The following is a 25,660-nucleotide window of genomic DNA, read 5'->3' on the forward strand; positions in this document are numbered from 1 at the left end:
CTGTGCCTATGGCTTCAGGTGTTTCTGCTATGCTTCTTTCTAGCAGTTTCAAAGGTTCAAGTCTTAGATTTAGGTCTTTGATCCATTTTGAGCAGAGTTTTGTACAGGGTGAGAAATGGGGATCTAGTTTCAGTGTTTTCCATGTGGACATCTAGTTTTCCCAGCACCATTTGTTAAAGAGGCTGTCTTTTCTCCAACTTGTGTTTTTGGCCCCTTTCTCAAGAATCAGATGGTTCTACCTGTAGCTTTTTTTTTTCTTTTTTTTTGGTACTGGGTATTGAACTCGGGCCCTTGAGCTTGCGCAGCAGGGGGCGAAACTACTGAGCTAAATCCCCAGCCGCTGTAGCAGTTTCTTTTTCTTCTTTTCTATTCCTCTAGTCTACCTGTCTCTTTTGATCCCAATTGCATGCTGTTTTTGTTACTGAGGTTCTTTAGACTATTTTGAATTTAAGTATTGTCAGGCCTTCAGTTATTGCTCTTTTTGCCCAGAATTACTTTTGCTAGTCTGATTTTTGTGTTTCCATATGAATTTTCAGATTGATTTTTCTAGTTTTTTGAAGAATGTTGTTGGTATTTCAATGGAGATTGCGTTGAATCTGTAGTTTGCTTTTGGCAATGTGACCACTATCCTGCTGATCCATGAACATGGAGATCTTTCCAGTGTCTGTTGTCTTCTTCAGTCTTTCTTCAGTGTTCTGAAATTTTCATTGCAGAGGTCTTTCATGGTTAGGTGATTGCTAGGTATTTTATTTTTGAGGCCATCGCAGGTGGGATTGCTTCCTTGGTTTGTGTTTCATCATGTTCATTATTAGTATGTAGAAAAGCTACTGAGTTTTGTATGTTGATTTTGTATTCTGCTACTTTGTTGACTTTTTAAAAATGAACTCTAAGAGTCTTGTGGAGCCTTTAGTCTTCCAAGTATTGGATCAGATCATGTGCAAACGGGTAATTTGACGTCTTCCTTTCTTATTTGTAACACTTTTTTTCTTGCCTAATTGCTCTGGCTAAAATTCAAGTATTGTATTTTATAAGAATGGTGAGCCTGGACATCCTTGTCTCATTCCTGATTTTAGAGGAGATGCTTTCCATTTTTCTCCCTTCAGTACAATGTTGGCTGTGGGTCTTACATACATAGAGTTTATTATGATCTTTATTAGATCTTTATTAAGATCTTTTCATACCTAGTTTCTTCAGAGGTTTTGTCATGAAAGGGATGTTGAATTTTGTTGAAGCCTTTTACTGCATCAGGTGAGATAATTGTATGATTTTTGTCCTTGATTCTATTTATATGGTATATTGTGTTGATTTGTGTATGTTGAACCATCCTTGCATCCCTGGGATGAAACCAGTGTGAACATGGTGTATAAGCTTTTTAATGTATTGCTGAATTTGTTTTGAAAGTATTTTTTATTTTATTTTATTTTTATTATTATTTTTTTTGGTACCAGGGATCGAACTTGGGACCTTGCACTTGCGAAGCAGGTGGTGGAACTACTGAGGTAAATCCATTGAAAGTATTTTATTAAGGACTTTTGTTTTGGTGTTTATCAAGGATATTGGTCTGTAGCAGTTTAGAGCTTTCGATGGTACAAACAGCCTGCTGAGGCATACGTGCCGTAGGTTCACCACCGCTAGTCTGTAGTTTTCTCTTTTTGCTGTGTCCTTTTCTGGTCTTGTATCTGAGTGATGCTGGCATTGTGGAATGAGTTTGGAAGCATTCCTTCCATTTTATTTCACAAACAGTTGGAGGAGCTTTGGTGTTGTTCTTTAAAGGTATGATAAAATTCAGCAGTAAATTCATCTGGTTTTGGGCCTTTTCATTTCTTATTATGACCTTTTTTAAGGCTTTAATTTGGCCTTTTACCTTCGTATCACCTGTGGGACCCTTTTCCATAGGCAGAGATATCTCAGGGCTGTTGACACCACCCAGCTTGAGTTTAATGCCATTTTACTTGCTCGGTTTGGCTAATGTGTTATTCTGGTTTTAGCCACTTCTGAAATCAGAGGACTCCTGTGCTTCACCTTTCTAGTAGTGCCATCCAAGGCCAGAGTCTGTAAGCTGGCTCTTTCCCTCCAGTCCCAGGAGATTCCCCAGTAACAAAATTTCCTCCAGACCTGACTTCTACCTAAGCTTGTTTTACAGAAATATGAATGCATTGCTCATTAGGCTCATATTGGGGAATCAGGTATCTAGTAGATAACTGCTTATTGAGTAGAGATGGACATAAATATATGGATTTGAAAGTCATCTCTTTAGCAGTAGATTGTAGTGGAAGGCAAGAATGTGGCTAGAATTACCCAAGAAGTGCCTAAAGAAGACCAAAGAAGAAGGCTTAGGGAAGAAAAATGTTGACGTTCTCGAGGTAGAGGTGTATAGAGAGACTGGGAATAATCTGACAAAGATGTTAGTTGCATTCCATGCAGGCACGTGGTGTATTATGTACAATTCAAGGGAACCATGAACTTCCAGAAGGATGACAGAGTAAAGGTCAAGGAAGGATGAAAAAGAGGCTTGACTTACCAGTTGGTCTTCAATGACCGTGTCTGGAAGGAATGCAGTGTGGTGTTTTGTATGGAGACCGTTGTGTTGTGGAGCCAATGGGAAGGGAGCAACGAAAGGAGGGTGAACGAGCCATAGATAGGAATGTAAGGAGTGCTAACATTGGGCCAAGAGCACTAGTGTTGTTTAAGGAAGAAATTAAAGATATTTCCTCTTAACCAGCTTAGAAAAGTATGTGACCATGCCTGCTGAAAACACTGAGAACAGATGCTAGCATAATGAAGGGCAGAAGGTGACTCATCACTGAACGGGAATCAGAAGCGAAAGCTGCGGCTGTGCCCTGATCAGGCCGTGCCACTAACACAGACCCACACGCTCGTGTCCGTCCACGGTCAGAAGTTACTGGGTATCAGGAGATTCACAAGCTACTGCGATGGCTCCCACGCTTCACTGCGCTGCGTACCCCTGCTTTAACTCGGAGTGGTGACCGTGGCCGACACCAGTTCTTTGTTCTTTGTTCTGCGTTGTTTGGTATTGGGCAGTGAACTCAGGGCTTTCACACTAAGCTACATCTTCAGCCCTTTACAAATTTTTTTTTGTAGCGGGGATCGAACCCAGGACCTTGGGCTTTTGAGACAGGCGCAGTGCCACTGAGCTAAATCCCCGGTCCCCCTTTGTAAATTTTTATCTTGAGACAGAATATCACTATATTGCCCAGGCTGGCTTGAATTTGTAATCCTCCTGCCTCAGCCTCCCAGAGTGCTGGAATTACAGGTGTGTGGCATCACACCCAGTATCTGTAACACCCAATCACAGTATAAATGGAACCATTTCATTATGTGTACTTTTGTGTCTGATCTCTTTTGCTCAGTGCTTTGTTTTGACATTCTTCTGTGATATTACAAGTAATAGTGCTTCATTTTTGTTGTTATATAGTATGGACCATGAATTATTTAGTGTTTTTACCATTGATGGGCATTTGAATAAATTATTTCATGGACATTCTTATATTTTTTGATGCACATATATATGCATTTCTATTGGAGATCTATCTATATCTCTCTATCTCTATCTCTGTCTCTATATCTAGCTTGAGTATAGGATAAGTATATGTCCTATTTTGTTTTTTTCTTTTTCCTTTTTTTTTTTTTTGTACCAGGGATTGAACTCTGGACCTTGTGCTTGCGTGACAGGGGGCAGAACCACTGAGCTAAATCCCTGGCCCTATATGTCCTATTTTGGAGATACTACCAGCTAGTTTTCCAAAGTAATTTGTACTGATTTACACTTTCACACATAGTATATGAAAGGGCCAGTTGTTCTATTTTTTAAATTTATCCATCCAGGTTGTTGCTTAGTGATATTTCACTGTGATTTTATTTTGTGTTTCCCCAGTGAGTATCTTTTATGTCAAGTGTCTCCAGATGCTTCTTGACCATTTAGTTATCTTTTTTATGTAAATTGTGTGCTCATATCTCTTGTCTGCTCTCTTTGGATCATTGTTGTTTTCTTATTTATTTGTAGATATTTTAAAAATGGATTCTGGATGCAAGTACTTTGTTAGATACATGTACTAAAGATAACTTCTCCCAATCTGTCTTTGCCAGTTTAATTCTTAATAGTATTTTTTGTTTAAAAGTTCTTTAACAAAGTCTCATTTATCAGTTTTACAAATTGTATGTTTAGTACATTTTAAGTTCTGTTTATGAAATCTTTGTCCACTCAAGGTCATGAAGATAGTTTTTTATGCTTTCTTCTTTCAGAATTTTCTAATTTCATATTTGAGCCTGTGAACCATCTCAAATTAATTTTGTGTGATTAATTTTGTAAGGTAGGGTGTCAGGGTTAATTTTTTAATGGACTTTATTCTTTAGACCCACAACAAAAGTGAGCAGAAGGTACAGAGATTTCTCTCACAGGTGCAGACATTATCCATTGGCAACACCATCCACCAGAGCAGTGTTTGTTATGGTGGATAAACCCATATCCACCCAACATTATTGTCTTAGTTGCTTTTCTCGATGCTGAGACAAAATACTCAACACCCAAATTTGAAGGAGGAAAGGTTTTTTAGTTCACAGATTGTAGAGGTTTCAGTCCATAGTTGGCTTGCTTCAATGCAGGGTGTTGTGGCAGAGGGGCATCGCAGCAGGCAGAAGGCATCAAGCAACAAGCAGCAAGCAGTGACCCTCTTTCTGTTCCTTATATCTTATCCAGGCCACCCACCCTTAGGGAGGGTAGCACTCACACCCACTGAGGGGCAGCCTTAATCTTAGCATCGCACCATAAATCAAAATCAGTCCCAGCATCACATCCTTGATCCCAGCAGCACACCTCTAGATCCAGCCATCTCTGAAAAGCCTCCCGTATGACTACTGCATGAGGCTTTGGGGGGGACATCTAGATAAAAGACATAACAATTAGCATTCACAGTTCATATTTCACATTAGGGGTCATCGTTGGTATTGTGCACTCTGGGTTTGGAGAGATGTATAAAGCATACACCTGCCATTGTAATATTACACTCTGCCTGTTTATCCCGCCTTCCTCTGAGACCTGTGCACCACTGGTCTTTTTACTGTTGTGGTCCTGCGTTTTCCAGTGTGTTACATATTAGTTGGAGTCAGTTGGTATGTAGTCTTTTCAAATTTAGTAATAGGCATTAAAGTTTCCTTCTTGACTTTTCGGGGTTTGATTAACTCATTCCTTTTTAGTGCTAAATAATATTCCATTGGTTAAATTGGAAATCTTGGTGACTCCCAAGTTATGGCAGCTGTGCATAAAGTTCTGTAAATGCCTAGGTATTATAGGTTGTTGTGTGGACCTAGGTTTTTGATTCACTTGGGTAGATGTATAAAGCATACACCTGCCATTGTAATATTACACTCTGCCTGTTTATCCCGCCTTCCTCTGAGACCTGTGCACCACTGGTCTTTTTACTGTTGTGGTCCTGCGTTTTCCAGTGTGTTACATATTAGTTGGAGTCAGTTGGTATGTAGTCTTTTCAAATTTAGTAATAGGCATTAAAGTTTCCTTCTTGACTTTTCGGGGTTTGATTAACTCATTCCTTTTTAGTGCTAAATAATATTCCATTGGTTAAATTGGAAATCTTGGTGACTCCCAAGTTATGGCAGCTGTGCATAAAGTTCTGTAAATGCCTAGGTATTATAGGTTGTTGTGTGGACCTAGGTTTTTGATTCACTTGGGTAGTGCCAAGGGGTTCGATTGCTAGGTTGTAAGAGTTAGATTTAGTTGTATAAAAGGCCACCAAACTCTTCCTCCATGGAAAGTTCTGGTGTTCTGTGTCCTTGCCAGCATTTGGTGTTGTCAGCATTCTGGTTTGGACGATTCTAATAGTGATATCTCATTGCTGTTTTATTTTGCATGTCCTTTATGATGTGTGAGCAGATCAGTTTTTCATGTTATTTGCTATCTATATCTTCTTAGGTTGGGTGTCTGGTAAAGTTTTTGGCCCATTTTTTAATTGGATTGTTCATTTTCTCATAGTTGGGATTTAAGAGTTCTTTGTATATTTTGGAGAAGAGTCCTTTATCAGATATATCTTTTGCAAATATATTTGCCCAAATACTGTTACACAGAATCATGATTTTATGCTGGTTGCTCTAGTACTCTTATAAACAATATAAATATTATCTGTCTCCAATTTTTTTCCTCCCTATCCATGGCTTATCTTTTTATCTCTTGACATTGTCTTTCTCAGTGTAGAAAAATGTTAAGTACTAATGAAGTCTAGCTTACCAGTTCTGTCTTGGGAGGGTCATGCCTTTCCCATTGTGGTGGAGAAGTTCTCTGCCATCCCAAGGCGGCTATTTGTGCTTCACCAAGGTTAGTGTCACCACGGTAACGCCTAGTTTTGCCTTTTACAACAGGTTTGTGATCCATTTGGAGTTAATTTTTGTGAAAAGTGTGAGTCTGTGTCCTGCTTCCTTCTTTGCATGTGGATTTACATTGAGCACCATTTGTTGAAAAGATGGTCTTTTCTGCATTATAGTATTTTTGCTCTTTTGTTAAAGCTCAATTGACTGTATTTATGTGGGTCTATTTCTGGCCTCTATTCTATTACATTGGTCTGTTTTCCCTTCAGCAACACTACATACATTTCAGGTGGGTTTTGGTATAGTAGAGTTAATATCTACAATATTTGTTACTATTTGGTTTTGTTGCTCTTGTTCTTTGTCCCTGTTTTTATCTTCTACGCTTCTGTCTTTTGTGATTTTAGTGGAGCATTTTACATGATTCCATTTTTCTCCTTTCTTAGCACATCAATTATACTTCATTTGTTACTTTTGTAGTGGTTTTCCAGAGTTGGCAATATATATTTACAACTAATCCAAGTCTGTTTTCAATTATGCACCACTTCATGTGTAATGTGAGTACTTTACAATAACAAAATAATTCTAATTCTTCTCTCTCTTTCTTTGTGTCATTACTGCCCTTGGTTTCACTCCTATGTAATAAAACAAAATACATTGTTACTGTTATTATTTTGAAAACATTGTTATCTGTTAGTTCAATTAAGAATATGAAATATTAAAGTTTTTGTTTTGGTTGGAGGAACCTAGCACATTAGAAAAAGAAAAAAGAAAAATTTTATTCTTATTTTCTCTCTGATGCTCTCCTTTATATAGATCTGACTTTTAGACCTGTATCATTTTCTTTTTCTCTGAAAAACGTCTTTGCACATTTTTTTCAAGGCAGATCTACTAACTGATAAATTCCCTTGATTCCTATTTATATAAAAATTATTTCTCCTTTAGCTTTAAGGATAATTTCCTAGGGTACAGAATTCTACACTTTTTTCTCTTTTAACACTTTAAATATTTCACTCTGAGTACATCCTCAAACCTTTGTTTATTTTATTTTGATTCAGGGTCTTGCTAAATTGGCCAGGCTGATCTTGAATTTGTAATCCTCCTGTCTCAGCCTCCCAGAGTGCTGGGATTACAGGCGCGCACCAGGATATTGGGCTCAATATTTTCTTTATCTTTGATTTTATGTATAAATGTCATTTTTCTGGCATTTACCTTGCTTTGCATTCTCTAAGCCTCCTGGGCTGTGGTCTGGTGTTTAATATTAACTTGGGGAAATTTCAGTCATTTTTGTTTCAAATCACTGCTTTTGTTCTTTTCTCTCTTCTTGTGATTTCTGTTACACATATTTGTGCAAAATTTTCTGAGTAGTTCTTATATATTCTGTTCTCATTTATTGTGGACTTTGCTTTGGTTTTCACTTTTAAAGGTTTCTGTTGAGATCTCCTGAGCTCAGAAAAGTTTCCTCAGCTGGGCCCAGTCTCACAGACATTTCACTCAGTTGTAGTGTTTTTGATCTCTAGCACTGCCCTTGAGTCAGAGGATTTCCTTCTTTTACATTGCTCATCTGTTCTCACATGCTATCTACTTTATCTATTAGAGCCCTTTTCCTGATAATCACTGTTATTTTAAATTCCTAGTCTGATAATTCCAACATCCTTGCTCTGTCTGGGGTTTTGACGTCTGTTTTGTCTCTTTAAACTTTGTTTTCTGTCTTGTAAGTTTTTTCAGGCAGCTGGACATGACGTTTCTTGTCCTCCAGGTTCAAGCTACCCTAGACCACTTGTGGCTCCCTGCTTCATGTGGAGCCTAGGCAGTGTTTGGCATTTCACCCTGCTATCGTTATGAAGCCTATAAGGAAGGTTGGGTATTGAACTTTTAGCCCTCCTGGGCAGTCAGGGACATTGAGTGATTTCTGAGAGTCTCTGGGTGCTGTGGGCAGGTCACCCTGCATCTCCCCATTCTGAGCACTTTGAGGAAGTCCTAAATGTGCTCTGCATGTTCCTTAGCCATCGAATATTAGCAGAAACTGAGGGAGCGTTGTGACCAGGATAGGAATCCAATGCTTGCACACAGTGGTCCTCAGCCAAAGTCAAAGCTGAGAGCTCTTAAATGGTAGGCACGATGGACACTCAGGTGGCTCTGCCTCATGTGCCCCATCACACGCAGGCTCCATGAAACCGCAGCCATCTTCCGGTCAGGGCTGCTATGCAGTGGGCCAGCTGGAGCATGTGCTCCGAGTTCAGGTGGAGGACCCTGGGAGAGGGTATCAGGGAGCAGTGACAGCTGAGTGCAGCTCTTACAGGGAACCCCTTAGCTATCAAGGTTTCACTCTGACCTCTGAGGCAGGGACAGGCCACCTGTCTGTGTGGAATACTTGATCACCTTTGCATGATCTTGTGACCACGGGCAGCATCTCAGCGCTTCCTTCAGTTTGCCTGTAGAATGGTGACCATAGAGCACCCGCTCTGTCCAGTGTCATGAAGTTGAATTGAATGGCTGAGTGCCTTGCAGACTGGTGAGGCCTGGGACAGGAAGCGAAGCTTCAGTGCTGGCTGTTAATTCTGAATCTCCAAAGTTGTGTTGTGATGAAAATGTACAATGAATATTTCATGCAGAGTTTTTACGACCTTAATTTTAAAAATGTGTTCTTTTAAATAAATTTTATTATCCAGTGAAAACACTTGCATTTATAATTTGTATTTTCTTTGGATATGTATACTTTAAAGTATCATGAGCTTACCTGCTTTGTGTATTTATCAAGACTGGAAATTACCTTTTTAAAAAATTTTTTATCAAACTGTAATTCCTTCTAGTCAAGAGAAATTTGATATATGAAGAAAGTTCTATATACAAGTATTCATAGTAGATCAGTGTCTCTAGTGCTTTACTTTGTGTGGTTATTTGTGGATCTTTTTTATTTTTGAGTTTTAATATGGAGCAAATGTTTGTAATATTTGAAGCAAATATATACATGTGTGCATAGGCAAACAACTACATGTTTGGGTTTATTTTTTGTTTGCTTTTTTTTCCACTATCATCATATAAAAATTTAGGTTCTGAAAGATCAGAAGCTGTAATAAGCATCATATGAATAAAGACATTTAAAAAAAATTTCATTTTCCTCAGAATAATTTTCTTGTGAGTCATCATTTTGCTTTGTGATCTGCTAGTGTGAGAGGAACACGATTCCTTGTTCTTTGCCCTTAGACCTTGTATTTGTCAAATCTCTCATCTCTTTCCTTGACTTTTTCTCATGGATGTAACGGTGTACTTCGGGTTGGTTTGTCCCCTCTGTAACTCATATTGGAATTTGTCTCCATCGTGAGGTGTTAGCACCTGGAAAGGTAAGCCTGGCCATGGTGCTTAGAGGTGGGCCTTTTTTTTTTTTTTTTTTGGTACTCGGGACCTTGCGTTTTCGAAGCAGGCGCCAGAACCACTGAGCTAAATCCCTGGCCCAGAGGTGGGCCTTTGGGAGGTATCAGGGTCAGGGCGTCAGCAGCCCCCGCCCCCTGGGATTCATTACTGGTGCTTTGTGAGGAGACGTACAGGGAACAGCAGGCACCCACATGTGCACAGGCCCCTGCATCTCTTGCTGTGTAAGGCCTTGTGTTGCTCTGGGGCTCTGCCAGCATGAAGAGCTTCTCCAGATGTGGTCCCTTGACCTTGGCCTTCCAGAACCATGAGCCAAGATAAGCCTCTTTTCTTTATAAGTTAACCAGCCCCAGGCAATTTATCATAATACAAACTGGAAACAGACTAATACGGGATAGCTCTAAAAATTTCTAAATTAGATTTTAAAAGAAATTAGCTAATAAAGTTTAAAAAGCACTGAACTATCTTAAATATACTGAAATGGTACTCCCAATCATTAAATAAAAGTCAGTAGAGCAATATGAAAATAAGCAAAAGATGCAAATCCTTAGTGAAAAACCTATGAATAGCCCTTAAATTTAGGTAAAAATATTAGCAAGGAAGCAAGTACTCTCTTGCATCTCTGGAGAGAATATAAACTGCTGCAATGTCACCTTTGAAGGTCATCTTTATGATATCTATTGAAATAAGAAATATGGTGCCTTCATACTGAGCTACATCCCTATTGCTTTTTAAAAATTTTTTGAGATAGGGTTTCACTAAGTTGCCCAGGCTGAGCTCTAACTTGGGAGCCTCCTGCCTCAGCTTCCCAGAGTGCTGGGATTACAGGCAGCACCACCATGCCCAGCTAGAGATTATTTTTGTGATTGGCAAGAATCCAGCCAAAGTATTGGAGTGAAACCCCCTGGAGGCCTCGCCATTCCCAAGAGGGACAGCGCTGTGGCCCCATGTGGGATACGGGACCTCAACCAAACTGTGGAACCTCTGCCAAGCCTTCACCTCCTCATCAGCTAAGCAGGGTTAAGAGCGGTTTCTCCCTGGCTGGACTGTGTTTGGCAGTAAAAGATAAGGGATGTGAAGTGCTTCGTACAATGCTTGGCATACTGGCTCGGTAATGTTGGTGCTGTTGTAAGTGAAGTGAGCCCAGATTTAAATACCAATTGTTTGCCTCTGATAAATTTTATTACAAGTGGATCACAGTATTTTGGAGACTGTTTACTGTAATCATTTTGGGCATTTTTTCCTTGATGCATACTGTGTTTCATGTCCTGTGCTAGGCTTGGAGATGTGAGTACACTAGGATGTGAGCTGGGCCCTGGAGGAATCGCAGTCTTCGGGACCAGTTTTGGTGCTAGTGCCGAGGGTTGGGTGCAGGGACACACAGGGTAGATAGGAGCAAAGGGAAGATGCTGGAGTCAAGAGTGGAAGCTGACCTAAGTCTTAAAACTCAATTACTACACCATGCATAATTCATTTGCCACAGAATGAGAGGCGTTTAACGGTAAGTACGGTAAGTGCTCCTTCATTGCTTCCCGCTGCTGCCCAGGGCCACCACTGATTACCAAGGCTGTTCCTGTTGGGGACAAGGGCAGAGCTTGGGGATTTGAAAAAGCATGTGGAGCATCTTCAGTTTTTCCTGTCTGCTGGAACCCAAGAGCAACAGTATGGGGGCCAGAGTGGATTGACAGGGATATAGCTAGACCATTGGGAAGGAGGTTTCTCAGCAGTGATCCATGCATACTCATGTTTATAGCAGGACAATTTGTAGCAGCCAAATCTTAGAAGTGGCCTATATGTACATTAGCAGATAAATGAATAAAGGAAATGTGGTATTTACACATGATGGAGTACTACACTGCCAAAAAGAAGGATAAACTTTGGTCATTTGTAGGAAAATGGGTGCACCTTGAGACCATAATGTTAAGTGAATTAAGTGGGCTTACATATTGGATGGTTTCTCTTCTATGAGAAACTCAAATTATAAATAGAGAACAAAATAAAATAGGAAGGAGATCTTTTGCAAATGAGAAGGGGACCAGGAGATGGATGAAAGTAGGACGGGAGAGAGAAAGGGGATGGAAAATGGAATTAAGATGTGTTATGTACATGTACCGGTGCCACACAAGGAATGCTGTTTAACCTATCAACAGAGCTTTTACAGATCTGTACCCGTAATTCTGTGATCTTGAAAACCCTCAGTCATTTGACAGAACTTGAAAAAAATTTTTAATGTAAAATCTAGGTATTTTTTCTTGACTTAAAAACAAAAGTATAAGAAATGTGTAACAGTTGAGTCATGCATGATACTTTCTCGTGTTCTAGTTTCCATTAAAAACAAGTAATATAACATTATAGAAAAAATATATTTTATAATTGTATATATCTTTAAAGATTTGCTGCAATTTTGTATATAGATCGTTAATGTAGCAGGGGGTGACATAGTCCAGAAATTTTTACATCTTAGTGTCGTACGTGACCAGACACACAGAATAGTATGCACTTCAGGACAATGACTCTCTAGACTCAGCTCTTTTCCTTCAATAAAGTATCTTTTATGTGAAGCTAGCTGAGTATTGAGGTCAACCCTGAGTAGATTGTGGCTTGAATAGTTGTGACCAACAACCACTCAAAAAATGAGAATTGGTTTTAAAGATCTGGGTGTCCACAGATTAATAGAGTTTTATCTACCCTTTGACTCTTGATTCATAAATCATCAGATCATATGAAGAATGTAAGGATAGGCATTGCTTCCAGATATAGACAGCACCCTACATAGATCACCTGCCTGTCTTAAATGTCCAAACTTAACACAGTGTTTTAAATTGATATTCACAAGGGTGACATTTAGATTTATTTTCTAAAAACCATATGCAGAAAGTCCTTATTTACTTTTTCTGGTGCTGGGGATTGATTGAATCCAAGACCTGCATACTGAGCCATATCCCATCTATTTTATTTTTTATTTTGAGATACGGTCTTGCTAAATCACAAAGTTATACCTAGGCTGGGCTTGAACTGTCATCCACCTGCCTCAGCATTCCAAAGTGCTGGAATTACAGGTCTGTGCTACCACTCCCAGCCATATGCAGAAAATCTTAAGTGGCATTGCAGATGTAGTTGGTAGATCATCAGTGTCAGTTGTGGATTTGGAAAGTTTACCAGGTGTCACTCGGGGATTTGTTGCTTGATGGTAGTGTGGAATGAGGTTGCTTTTCTGTGCTGAGCAGTTGCTGTTGACCTTGTTTTCAGTGTTTTACGTATTTTAGAAACCCAATAGTTGTTTTACATACAGGTATTTTACCTTGTTTTAGTTTAAGAAATTCTTTAGAGGTTTCAAGTTGTTATGTGGTACATTTTAAATTTTCTTATTTAAAATAATAGAAAAAGACCAGGGATGTAGCTCAGTGGCACAGCACCTGCCCGGCAAGCGCAAAGTCCTGAGTTTGATCCCTTGTACCGGGAAAAAAAAAAGGGAAATATGCCTCATTTGGCACTCTCGTGCATAATGTCAGATTTCATGAACAGACCACTGCTGTCAATTGGGAGATGTGTGTATTCCTGTGTTCATCATTTTTAGTTAACCAGTGGTTTGATGGTGAGATGTGTTGGATATGTGTTTCCTGTGATCATTTTTTTTTTTTTGGTACTGGAAATCAAACTCGGGACCTTGCACTTTCAAGGCAGGCGGCAGCACCACTGAGCTAAATCCTCAGCCCCCGTGATCATTTTTTTCTGAAGTCTTGCTGCTCATTGTACTTTCAACTGCATGTTTCAAATTTGTAATATTCAATGCAGCATTATTTATATTCTCTTATTGATTGCTACTGGGGACTGAACCCAGGGCCTTCATACTGAGCTCCATCCCCAGCCCTTTTATTTTTTATTTTAAGACAGAGTCTTGCTAAGTCACTAAGTTGCCCAGGTAGGCTTGAACTTGGGGTCCTCCTTAAGATTAACTGCACACACTGTGTTCATTCACTTAGCAAATATATATTGAGTGCTTAATATCTAGTAATGATTATTTCCGAGAGTGGGGACCAGAGAATAAGGCAGAGACAGAAAGTAAACAACAGGTACAATGTTTATAGGTTATTGCCACTGACCCCAATGTGGCAAGGCCAACAAAAGTGTAAATGACAAAGCACAAGCACTTGGTAATTTGGAATAGTCACTTAGTGTACATTAAGTGAAAGTAAATAAAAATTACAGTTACAGGTATTTGTAAAATAATATAAATTGGAATACTGTATAACAATATCCAGAATTGAACAAAAGATGAATTATATCATTTCAGATTCAGATTAGGTGCATATCACAGATTCCCCCCATAGTGAGTGGGTTAATCACATTGGAAACATCTTAATGTCACAGAAGCTGGAATGTACAAGGGCAGATAAAAAAAATATGGCATGGGTTTAAATTAAAATTTACTGTAGTAAAAGACAAATTGCCATGAATCCCCCTCAGAATACTCCATTTTGAGTCAAACACACTTGTCTCATTGTTTTTTTAAATAATTTTATTTTATTGGTACATTTTAGGTATACAATATAATGACATTCATCATTGGAAATTTGCACCTTTACATAATCTCTCTTGGTTATTTTTCTCCCTTCCCTTGCCCTCCCTTCAACCCCTCCATCCCTCCCTATCTATAAAGACTTTGTTTCCATTTTTTCATTTTTTCATATTAATTCCATTCCCTTCTTTCCTATCCCCTACCCCTTCTACTTCCCCTTCGCCCCGTTTCTTCCTATTTCACATTAGCTATTATACCTTTTAGTCCATATTTACACTTTCAGTTTCTCACACTAGAGAAACTATTCAGTATTTACACATGTGTGTCCTATTTATTTCACTTAAGAGTATCACCTTAATGTGCATCCATTTAGCTATAAATGTCTCTAATTTCTCATTTTTTTGGCTGAGTAGCACTCCATTTTTTAAAAAACCACATTTTCTTTATCCAATCTTCAGTTGATGGGCAATTGGGCTGCTTCCAAGTTTTAGCTATTACAAATTGTGCTGCTGTGAACATGGATACACATATATCACTGTGGTATGATTCTTTTAATTCTTTGGGGAAGATCCCCAGCAGTGGAATAGTGGGGTCAAATGGGACTTCCAGTTCTAGTTCTTTGAGGTATCTCCATACTGATTTCCACAGTGGTTGCACCAGTCTACACTCCCACCAGCAGTGGAGCAGGCTCCCTTTCCCCACATCCCTGCCAGCATTTGTTATTGGTTGATTTCATGATAGCAGCCATTTTTTCTGGAGTGAGGTGGAATCTCAGTGTTGTTTTCATCTGCATCTCTCGAATGACCAGTGATGTTGAACATTTTTTCATGTTTATTTGCTATTTCTGCTTCTTTGTCTGAGAAAAGTCTGTTCATTTCAGATGCCCATTTTCAGATTGGGTCTTTAAATTTGGGAGGTCTGATTTTTTTTTTAAGTTCTTTATAGATTCTAGATAGTAGACCTTTGTCTGAGGAACAGCAGCTGAAAATTTTTTCCCACATTGTGAGTTGTCTCTTCACACTGCTGGTGGTTTCTCTTGCTGTGAAGAAGCTTTTTAATAAGAAGAGATCCCACTTGTTGATTGTTTGTGCTAGTTCACAGGCAACTGAGGTTTTGTTCATAAAATCTTTTCCTATACCAGTGTCTTCAAGAGTTCTACCTTACCTCTGTTCCAGCCAGTTCAGTGTTTCTATTTTAATATTTAGATCTTTAATCCATTTCAATTTTAGTTTAGTACATGGTGAGAGATATAGGTCTAATTTTAATCTTTGGCAAGTTGAAGCCCAATTTTTCCAGCACCATTTATTAAAGAGGCTATCTTCCTCCAGTGAGGGTGTTTGGCTCCTTTGTTGAAGATGAGGTGGCTGAGTGTGTCTGGCATTGTTTCTGCATCTTCTAATCTGTTCCACTGGTTCTCAGGTCTGTTTCTTTGCCAGTTCCATGCTGTTTTTATCACAGTAGCTTTGTAGTATAGTTTCAAGTTGGGGATTGTGATACCCCCTGCCATGTCTCTGTTACCTAGAATTGCTTTTGCTATTCTGGGTCTCTTCTTATTCCAAATGAATTTTTGGATTGTTTTCTCAAGGTCCATGAAGTATGCTGCTGGAATCTCAATTGGGATTGCATCGAATCTATATAGCAGTTTTGGAAGTATGGCCATTTTCACTGTATTAATCCTTCCTACCCAGGAGCAAGGGATGTCTGTCCATTTTCTGATATCATCTTCAATCTCTCTTTTCAGAGTGCTATAGTTTTCAGAGAAGAGGTCTTGATTTCTTTTGTTAGGTTGATTCCTAGGTATTTCAGTTTTTTGGATGCTATTGTGAAAGGAATTATTTGCCCTATTTCTCTCTCAGTGAGTCTGTCATTTGTGGAGAGGAAAGCTATTGATTTTTGTGTGTTGACCTTGTAACCAGCTACTTGACTGAATTTGATTATTAAGTCTAGAAGACTTTTGGTGGAGTTCTTGGGGTCTTCTATATAGAGTATCATGTCATCTGCAAATAACGACAATTTGACTTCTTCATTTCCTATCTTTATTCCTTTTATTTCTTTCTCTTGCCTAATTGCCATGGCTAATGTTTCCAGAACTATATTGAACAAGAGTGGTGATAGTGGACATCCTTGTCTTGTTCCTGACTTTAGTGTGAAGGGTTTCAGTTTTTGACCATTTAGTATGATATTGGCTGTTGGTTTTTCATAGATGGCTTTTATCAGTTTGAGGTAGAGACCATCTATTCCAATTTTTTGTAGGGTTTTTATCATAAATGCATGTTGCGTTTTTTCAAATGTTTTTTCTGCATCTACTGAGATGATTATATGGTTTTTTGTTTTTGGCTATTAATACAGTGTATTACATTGATTGATATGCATATGTTGAACTATCCCTTCATCCCTGGGATGAAGCCCACTTGATCAGGGTGTATGATCTTCTTGATGATCTTCTGCATTCTATTTGCCAGTATCTTATTAAGGATTTTTGCATCTATGTTCGTTAGTGAGATTGGCCTATAGTTCTCTTTTTCGGTTAGGTCTTTCTCTGCTTTGGGGATCAATGTGAATGCTTGCTTCCAGGAATGAATTCGGGAGTATTGCTTCCCTTTCAATTTCATTGAAGAGTTTAAAGAGTAGTGGCAGTAGTTCCTCTCTAAATGTCTTGTAGAATTCAGCAGTGAAGCCATCAGGACCTGGGCTTTTCTTAATTGGTAAGTTTTTAGTTATGTTTTCAATTTCATTGATTGATATTGGGTTGTTTAGAATTTTTAGGTCTTCGTTCAACTTTGGTAATTCATACTTATCTGGGAATCTGTCTATTTCTTCTGTGTTTTCCATCTTACTGGCGTATAGGTTCTTGAAGTAGGTATTGATGATCCTCTGGATTTCTGCTGGGTCTGTTGTAATTTCACCCTTTTCATTCCTAATTGCATGGATTTGGGCCTTTTCTTTCCTTTTTCTGATAAATTTGGCTAAGGGTTTGTCAATTTTGTTAATTCTTTCGAAGAACCAACTCTTGGCTTCATTGATTTTTTGTATTCTTCTCTTAGTCTCCATTGCATTGATTTCTGCTCTGTTCTTTATAATTTCCTCCCCTGTATGAGATTTGGGTTTGTCCTGCTCTTCTTTTTCTAGAAGCTTGAGGTTCAGCATCAGGTTGTTTAATTGGGTTCACTCTGTTTTCCTAATTTAAGTATTCACTGTTATGAATTTCCCTCGTAAGACTGCTTTCATTGTATCCCATAGATTCTGATATGTTGTATTGTCATTGTCATTTAATTGAAGGAACTGTCTGATTTCTTCTTTAATTTCCTCTGTGACCCATTTGTTTTTAAGAAGTGTGTTGTTCAATTTCCATGTGTTTATGAAATTTTTCCAGTTTCTTTTGCTATGGATCTCCAATTTCATCACACTGTGGTCTGATAATATACAGGGGATAACTCCAATTCTTTTGCACCAATTTAAACATGTTCTATGAGCAAGTATGTTGTCTATTTTGGAGAATGACCCATGTGTAGCTGAAAAGAATGTGTATTCTGGTTTTGTAGGGTGGAAGACTCTGTAAACATTTGTTAAGTTCATTTGTTCAAGAGTTTGATTGAGTTCTAGTATTTCATTACTTATTTTTTGTCTAGTTGATCTATTTGTTATAGTGGGGTATTGAGGTTCCCTGCTATTATTGTGTTAGTGCATATGTGACTTTTCATGTCCATTAGTATTTGTTTTATATAGTTGACTTATCATTGTCATGACTTTTTCTTTTTGTTGGATTCTTCCCCTTTGCATTTAATTTCTTGTTGCACCCAATGGATTCATTCTGCTGTGCTTCCTGGGGTTGTGATCCTCATTGTCTTTTCCTAGGATATTGTCTAAAATTTTTTGCAGTGCTGCTTTGATATTCATGAAATTCTAAGGTGCTCCTTGTCATGAGAGTATCTTATTTCTCCATCAATTTTGAAAGATAGTTTTGCAGGATACATCAATCTGGGTTGGAGGCTGTTTTCCTTTAGGGCTTGAAATACATCACTCCAGGCTCTTCTTGCCTTGAGCGTTTGCACTGAGAAGTCTGCTGTGATTCTTACGGGCTTTCCTTTGTATGTGATTTGTTTCTTATCTCTAACTGCGTGGAGAACTTTGTTGTTCTGTTGGGTTTCTGGAATCTTAACAATTATATGCCTATATGTAGATTATTTTTTGATCAAGGCTAGTTGGGGTCCTATATGCCTCACTTATCTGTATGTCAAGTTCTTTTCCCCTGCTTGGGAAGTTTTCTGCCATCACTTCTGTGAACAGTTTTTGTATGTCGTCTGCACTCTCTCCTGTTTCTTCATTGACTCCTGTCAGTCTTATGTTATTCTTCTTTGTATCATCTAGCAGCTGCTGAATTGATTTCTCATGGTCCCTTACAATTTTAAAGCAATTTTTCTTTTCCTGGTCATTAATTGGAATCTTATCTTCCATATCTGAAATTCTGTCCTCACATTCGCTCATTCTGCTGCGTAGACTTTCAATACAATTTTTAATCTCCTCAGAATCTGTTTGCATGTGTTTTATGGATTCCATTTATTTCCTATGTTGGGATTCCATCATGTTCCTTTGCTCCTCTCTAGATTTATTTATTTATTTATTTTTGGTACTGGGGATCGAACTCGGGTCCTTGTGCTTGCGCAGCAGGTGGCGAAACCACTGAGCTAAATTCCTGTCCCCTTTCTAGATTTATTAATCATGTGTTGTACTATGAGCACAATCTCTGCTGTTATCTGGGAAATTATTTCTGATTTCCTTTTTTTCCATATCCTCTTTTGTTGCCAATTTAGGGAGTCCAGGTGGTTGAGTATCAGATTGTTCCATCTCGTTTCCCTTAGAGGTTGCTTTAGGTGATGTGGAAGTCTGTGTGTTATTTTTTTTTTTGGTACTGGGGATCGAACTTGGGTCCTTGAGCTTTCAAGGCAGGCAACAGAAGGACTGAGGTAAATTCCTGGCCCCTGGAAGTCTGGTTTTGAGACTTGTTAACATGTCTTCTCATTTCGACGGGGTATGTGTGTGTGTGTGTATGTGTGGTGCTGGCACCTGCACGGCTCACCTCCTCTGCTCTGGCAGTGGTGGTACTGAGCCCCAGTAGCTTCCTCTGTGCTGGGAGCAGTGCTATGGTGGCCTGAAAGCCTCCTCCACCCTGGGAGTGGTGGTAAGGAGGCCCGGAAACCTCCTCTGTGCTGGGAGTGGTTTTATGGCGGCCTGGAAGCCTCCTCTGCGCTGGGAGAATTGGTATGGCGGCCTGGAAGCCTCCTCCGGGCTGGGAGTGGTGGTATGGTGGCCCAGAAGCCTTCTCTGTGCTCAAATATTTTTATTATTACTAGTTGCTGGCATAGTTTGTAGAGTTTTCAGTCCATAATTGGCAGGCTCTGAGGCTGGGATGGCAAACAAGCATCACAGAGGAGAAACAACATGGTATGCACAATGTAGCAAAGGCAACAAGAGGGTTTTTTGTCTCATTATTCTTACCACTTTCTGAAGCAGTTCTGGAGTTCTTTTTTGTGTCTTCAGTTGTGCTCTTGTGGCTGCCTTGATGTCCTGAATGTTCATTTTGACCTTGAGGAAGAACTAGAAGTCACACGGTGCCAGATCTGTTGAATAAATTGGATGAGCACACACTGTCATGTTTTCACGAGCGCGTCTTCCCATTGGGTGGCACTGGACAGCAGCATTCCCTGAATTTTTGATCATGTCTTGTAAAGACACTCAAGAAAGAGAAATTCCCAAACTCCTTCTGAAAGTGGCAAAAGGAAATGCATCAGTGGAACAGAGCAGTGGACAAACCAGATTGCAGTGACTGGTGAGTTATCGGTTTTCAGACTTACCCAGGAGAGGGAGATTGGCTGGTAGCCATCTTGGAGAGTGGCCTACTGAGCTCGGAACTCAGAACAGCTGTGGGCAGACTTTATCGAGTGGCTCTGGGGGCCATGGTGTCAGGGAGCACAGTTCAAGCTGGTACATAGACTTTTATAGGCTCAAAGAATCCAGTTCCAGCCTTATAGCCAGAAGCCCTCTGAAGTTAAGAGGAACTAAAGGGGCAGGCTGGCTGGGATTGTCCACTAGCCCACCTTGAGGCTGCCACTGGCTTGCTAAGGAATTAATCAACTTGGCTCTGGACTCAGTTTGCCCACATTGCCTAACAGTTACAGCAGAGACACACCTTGAATTGGATGTTTTTGGGTTTTTCAAAATCTTTTTTTTCCCTTTTTTTTTTTTTTTTTCTTTTTCCCCTCTCCTTTCTAGTTCTTGTTTTGTTTAGTTTTTTCTCAATTGTTTAAACACAGTTTCTAGTTTTGTGTTGTTGTTGGTCTGTTTTTTTTTTTTGGTACCGGGGATGGAACTCAGAACCTTGCACTTGCGAGGCAGGCATGGTGCCACTGAGCTAAATCCTCGCCCTCTATTTCTGTTTTTTACTCCCTAACCCCTTTCACATCTTCCTCCTTAAGGGTAAAAATGCCATATTAAGGGCTATAATTTGTCATTTTCTAGGCTATATTTGACACTATTGTTATTGTTGATTGTACCACTTTAGCCAAGGTGACATAATTGGGCTAATCAGTTGTTCCTCCTGGTATACCACAACTGAGATTCCCTAAGGGTCTTCAAAAAAGAACAAACCCTGTAAGGCCAGTGCCAAAGAATTGGCAGCTCTGCCGAGTAGGCAGAAACTACTTCTCATCTCCAATAAATTGACGAGGTAGGATCCTGCAACAGCTCAAAACCAAAAGACGCTTCAGAAAAGTAGTCATTTCCTAAGGGTTCCGAATACTGGCAATAAAGCTGCTCCCCAGAAGCAATTTACAAGCATCAACTCAGGAATCAAATTAAAAAAAAAAAAAGGAAATGAGAAGACACTTAAAAAACAAGATGCAACCCCCACAGACTCAGCTCCCTGGGGGCAATGCAGGGGAACAATCCGAAAGCCACCCACCTGGACTCTGAAGTGGTAACAGCAGAAATAACAGAAAAGGTGTTCAAAATGATAGAAAATATTTGGAGAGGGATTAATGGCAATGTGTCTTTCACTGTGATAATTAAAAAAATTTTTTAACACCATGTATTTTTTTTGGTTTAAATTGTTTTATTGGTACATTTTAGGTATACAGTACATTTACATTTATCATTGGGTACTTGTACCTGTACATGATGTATCTTGCTTCTTATTTTTTCCCCATTCCCTGACTCCCTTCACCCCCTCCTCCCTTCCCTATTTACAAAGACTTTGTTTCCATTTTTTCCTTTTCACATAATTTTTCCTTTCCCTTCCTTCCTTTCCCCTTCTCCCACTTCCCCTCCCACTTTGGACCTTTTCTTTCTATTTCAAATTATCAATTATTCATTTAAATCATTTTAATCCTTATTTACACTTTCAGTTTCTCACACCAGAGAAACTATTCGGTACTTACACATGTGTGTCCTATTTGTTTCACTTAGGGTTTGGCCTCTATATGCATCCATTGAGCTATAAATGTGTAGGTAACAGGGGAAGGGGACGTTACCAGAACCTCTGCAGTAAGTCCTACTCTCCTGTGAGCCATGGCTGCACACGGCGAATTACAGGAAAGGTAGACAAATGAGACTGAGAGGAAGCTGAGCTTTGGGTCTGATCAGTGCTGCTCTGGACAGCAAAGACAAAGACCCCCTAACTTGCAGCACCTTTTATTCAGTACTTGGGGAAACAAATGTAACGAGTGAAATGCAGAGTTCAGTACTTCACATTGGGCTAAACAAGGTGTAACAAAAGACTGGGGGGCAGTGGAAATCTAAGAACAGTGAGGAACTATGCAGATGAAGATTTGGTTCCTCCCTGGCCTCTCCTGCAGGTGTGGTCTTGTCCTGGAGCATTACAGCATCCGGGGATCACTGAGGTCTCAGTTGTGACCTGAGACCAAAATGCAGTTATGTCTGGAATGCCATAGCTGGCCTATAGGCAGAACTAGGCCTACTCAAATGATTTTTCCCTAGAATTATGTAGCATTGCACCCAACATAAATGTCTCTAGTTTCTCATTCTTTTTGACTGAGTAGTACTCCATTTTATAAAAAAATGCTTCTTCTTTATCCAGTTTCCAGTTGATGGGTACTTGGACTGTTTCCAAGCTTTAGCTTTTACAAACTGTGCCGCTATGAACATGGGTGCACATATATTGCTGTGATATGATTCTTTAAATTCTTTTGGGAAGATCCCCAGCAGGCTAATAGCTGGGTCAAATGGGACCTCTAGTCCTAGTTCTTTGAGGTATCTCTGTACTGATTTCCACAGTGCTTGCACTAGTCTGCACTCCCACCAACAATGGAGAAGGGTTCCTTTCTCTCCACACCCCTGCCAGCATTTGTTATTGGTTGATTTCTTGATGTAGGACTGCTTAACTCTGTAATCATAAAACTCCCCTAGCCCCAACTGTGATTGAATGTGAGTAAATAGATAAAGATGCTTCTTAGTTCCAGGACACTAGATAAGATCGTATCAGCCATAATTATCCAACTCCTTGTTCTGGACACCACTATCTATAGAACAATCTACAAAGCATCTGCTGACTATCAGTACATGTCAGGCTAATTAACATGCAAATGTAAGACCACTAACCTTTGTTCCCTCTTCTGTAAATTTTCCTGTTAACTTCCCTGCAACCCCCAGAGCCTCAGACTCTGGGCTGATTGCCTCTCTAAGCTACTTTGCTTTGGGAGTGCTGTCTGGCCAGACTAAGGTCTGTTTCACTTTCCAACTTGTCCGGGGTGTGTTCCTTCCCAGGTGTTCTTCCCTGCAGTCAGCTCCTTGGAGTGTAAGACCGAGGGCCTTACCAAACGCTCCAAGGAGCTGAAGTGGAGCACACCCGGGGATCCCAGCGGGGCCTCCAGAATGTAAGACCAAAGGCCTTACCAAATGCTCCAAGGAGCTGGAGTGGAGCACACTCGGGAAGGAACACACCGGCCATGTTGGGAAACAGACCTCTATTAGTCTGGCCAGACGGCACTCCCGAAGCAAAATAGCTCAGAGAGGCACCTGGCTCAGAGTCCGAGGTTGTTTTATAGGAGGTTAAGGGGGGGGGTGGTTAACATGTGGATTCACAGAAAAAAAAGAACAAAGGTTAGTGGCTCATTGTCACATACTGATGTTCAGCAGACATCCTGACACCCTGTTTACAGATTGTCCTATAGATACTGGGCCCCGGGACATTTGGATTTAGGGCAAACAGATGGCTGAGTAACCTCGCCCTATTACTGATTGTCCATTGTCCCGAGGCAAACACACTCCAACCATCAAATTTACAACAGAATCTAGGGGAGTAATTAACTTTTGAATCACACAGTCCCACAGGAGCATTTGGTAAGGCCCTTGGCCTTACGTTCTGGAGGCACCTCTGGGATCCCTGGGTGTGCTTCACTATAGTCAGCTCCTCGGAGCGTTTGGTAAGGACAGCGGTCTTACATTGATAGCAGCCATTCTTTGTGGGGTGAGGTAAAATCTCAGTGTTGTTTTCCTCTGCATCTTTCGAATGACCAGTGATGTTGAACATTTTTTCATGTATTTATTTGCTGTTTTTACTTGTTTGTCTGAGAAATGTCTGTTCATTTCAGATGCCCATTTTTGAATTGGGTCTTTAAATTGGGGGGGGTGTCTGGTTTGTTTCAATTCTTTATATATTCTAGATAGTAGTCCTTTGTCTGAGGTACAGCTGCTAAAAATTTTTTCCCACATTGTAGGTTGTCTCTTAGCTCTGTGGGTAGTTTCTCTTGCAATGCGGAAGCTTTTTAATAAGATGAGATCCCAGTTGTTGATTCTTTATGCTAGTTCCCGTGCTATTAAGGTTTTTTTCATAAAGTCTTTTCCTATGCCAGTGTCTTCAAGAGTTCTACCTAACTTATCTTCCAGCAAGTTTAGTGTTTCTGTTTTAATATTTAGGTCTTTAATCCACTTTGATCTTATTTTAGTGCATGGTGATAGATATGGGACTAGTTTTAATCTTTGGCAGGTTGAAATCCAGTTTTTCCAACACCATTTATTAAATAGGCTATCTTTCCTCCAGTGAAGGTAGTTGGCTCCTTTGTCAAAGATGAGTTGGCTGAGTATGTCTGGAATTTAATTACTAGGTATTTTGATCATCGTTTGTATATTTATTTGTCTTCTAGTATAATGGTTTTACCAGTGCCTTGAGATTCTTGTGCTATTATGACAGATGCATATATTCATCCTACTCATGCAATAGTATTGTTAATAAGATTTTTTAAAAAAATTAGCCTTAGTTCCAGTCCCCGAATTGGAACTAAAATGACTTAAAGTAACTTGAGAAAGTGATTTTGTTTGTTTGCTTTTGGTCCTGCTTTGCATAGATCATGGACTTTCATCTAGGAGAGAACAGGGAGGGATATAGTCCAAGGGGGCCCAGGGAGTTTGAACAGATATTTTCAAAAACAACCATTGCTTTCAATTTGTTTTTAGTGAAATGTCCTTTGAAATTTCAAGTATAGTTGTCCCTCTTTATTTGAGGTTTGCTTTCGGCAGTTTCTGTTACTGCGGTCAGCTGCTCTCCACACACATGAAATGGAAAATTCCAGAAATAAACAATTGATAAAGCCTTAAGCTGCACAACCTTCTGAGTAGTGTAATGAAGTCTTACACCAGCTCATCTCCAGCGTGAATCATCCCTTTCTGCAGGGTGTCCGTGTTGAACACACCCCTCACCTGTACCTAGTAGTCCTCCGGGTTACCACTTTGACTGTTACTAACTGTGCCTGCAGTGTTTGTATTCAGGGAGCCTTTATTTTCCTTTGAAAAACGGCCCCAATGCACAATAGTACTGATGCCTACAGTTCAGATAAACTAAAGAGAAACAGTAAAATGCTTCCTTTAAGTGAGAAGGTGAACCTTCTCCCCATCATAAGGAAAGAAAAGAATAGTATGCTGAGTTCGCGAAGATTCATGGTAAGCACATGTGAAATTGTGAAGAAGTGCAAAGAAATTTGCGTTGGTTTTGCTGTTGTACAATCAAACTACAAAAATTGTGCCCACAGTGTGTGGTACATGCTTAGTTCATATAGAAAAAGAATTCAATTTGTGCTCGCAGGTGTAGGAAAAAAGAATAGTATTTGTGGAGCTTGGTACTCTGAGGTCTCAGGATCCACTGGGGTCTTTGGATAAGGTGGGACGACTGTAGCATTAAAATTTTATCACCTAGTAGATTTCATCCTCCTTAATTTCTTCCAAATGGAATAATTCCAGGCCATTCATCTCAAGGTTTATTTTAAACATTTTGGCCTAGTTATCACCAGTTTGGAGATTAGAATTGAACCCTTCTATGAGAATCATTGTATTTGATTTATGAAAGAAGAGTTTAAGAGGAAAAGGAAATTAAAAAGAATGGTCAGAAGCTCATTTCTTTTGCTTATTGCAACCAGAAAGAAGGAAGCA

At 39.6% G+C, this 25,660-nt stretch overlaps 1 protein-coding gene across 5 annotated transcripts in view; it reads left to right on the forward strand.

Moving 5' to 3' along the window:
• The window catches only part of LOC101713541 (S-adenosyl-L-methionine-dependent tRNA 4-demethylwyosine synthase TYW1), a 195,536-nt gene that overhangs the window by 103,371 nt on the left and 66,505 nt on the right, over positions 1-25,660 (forward strand). Inside the window, exon 14 of one of the 5 annotated variants that reach the window (XM_087195743.1) lies at positions 1,449-21,913. The exons of the other annotated variants lie outside the window; for them this stretch is intronic. Within the exon in view, the coding sequence (XP_087051869.1) occupies positions 1,449-1,526 (78 nt within the window). The 3' untranslated portion in view covers positions 1,527-21,913. Of the gene's footprint in view, positions 1-1,448; positions 21,914-25,660 lie in introns of those variants that run through there. 5 annotated transcript variants of the gene reach the window in all.

Source organism: Heterocephalus glaber, unplaced genomic scaffold (genome assembly GCF_053883595.1).
Source record: "Heterocephalus glaber isolate CG9 unplaced genomic scaffold, H.glaber_assembly_v1.0 deba00001610, whole genome shotgun sequence".
NCBI lineage: Eukaryota > Metazoa > Chordata > Mammalia > Rodentia > Bathyergidae > Heterocephalus > Heterocephalus glaber.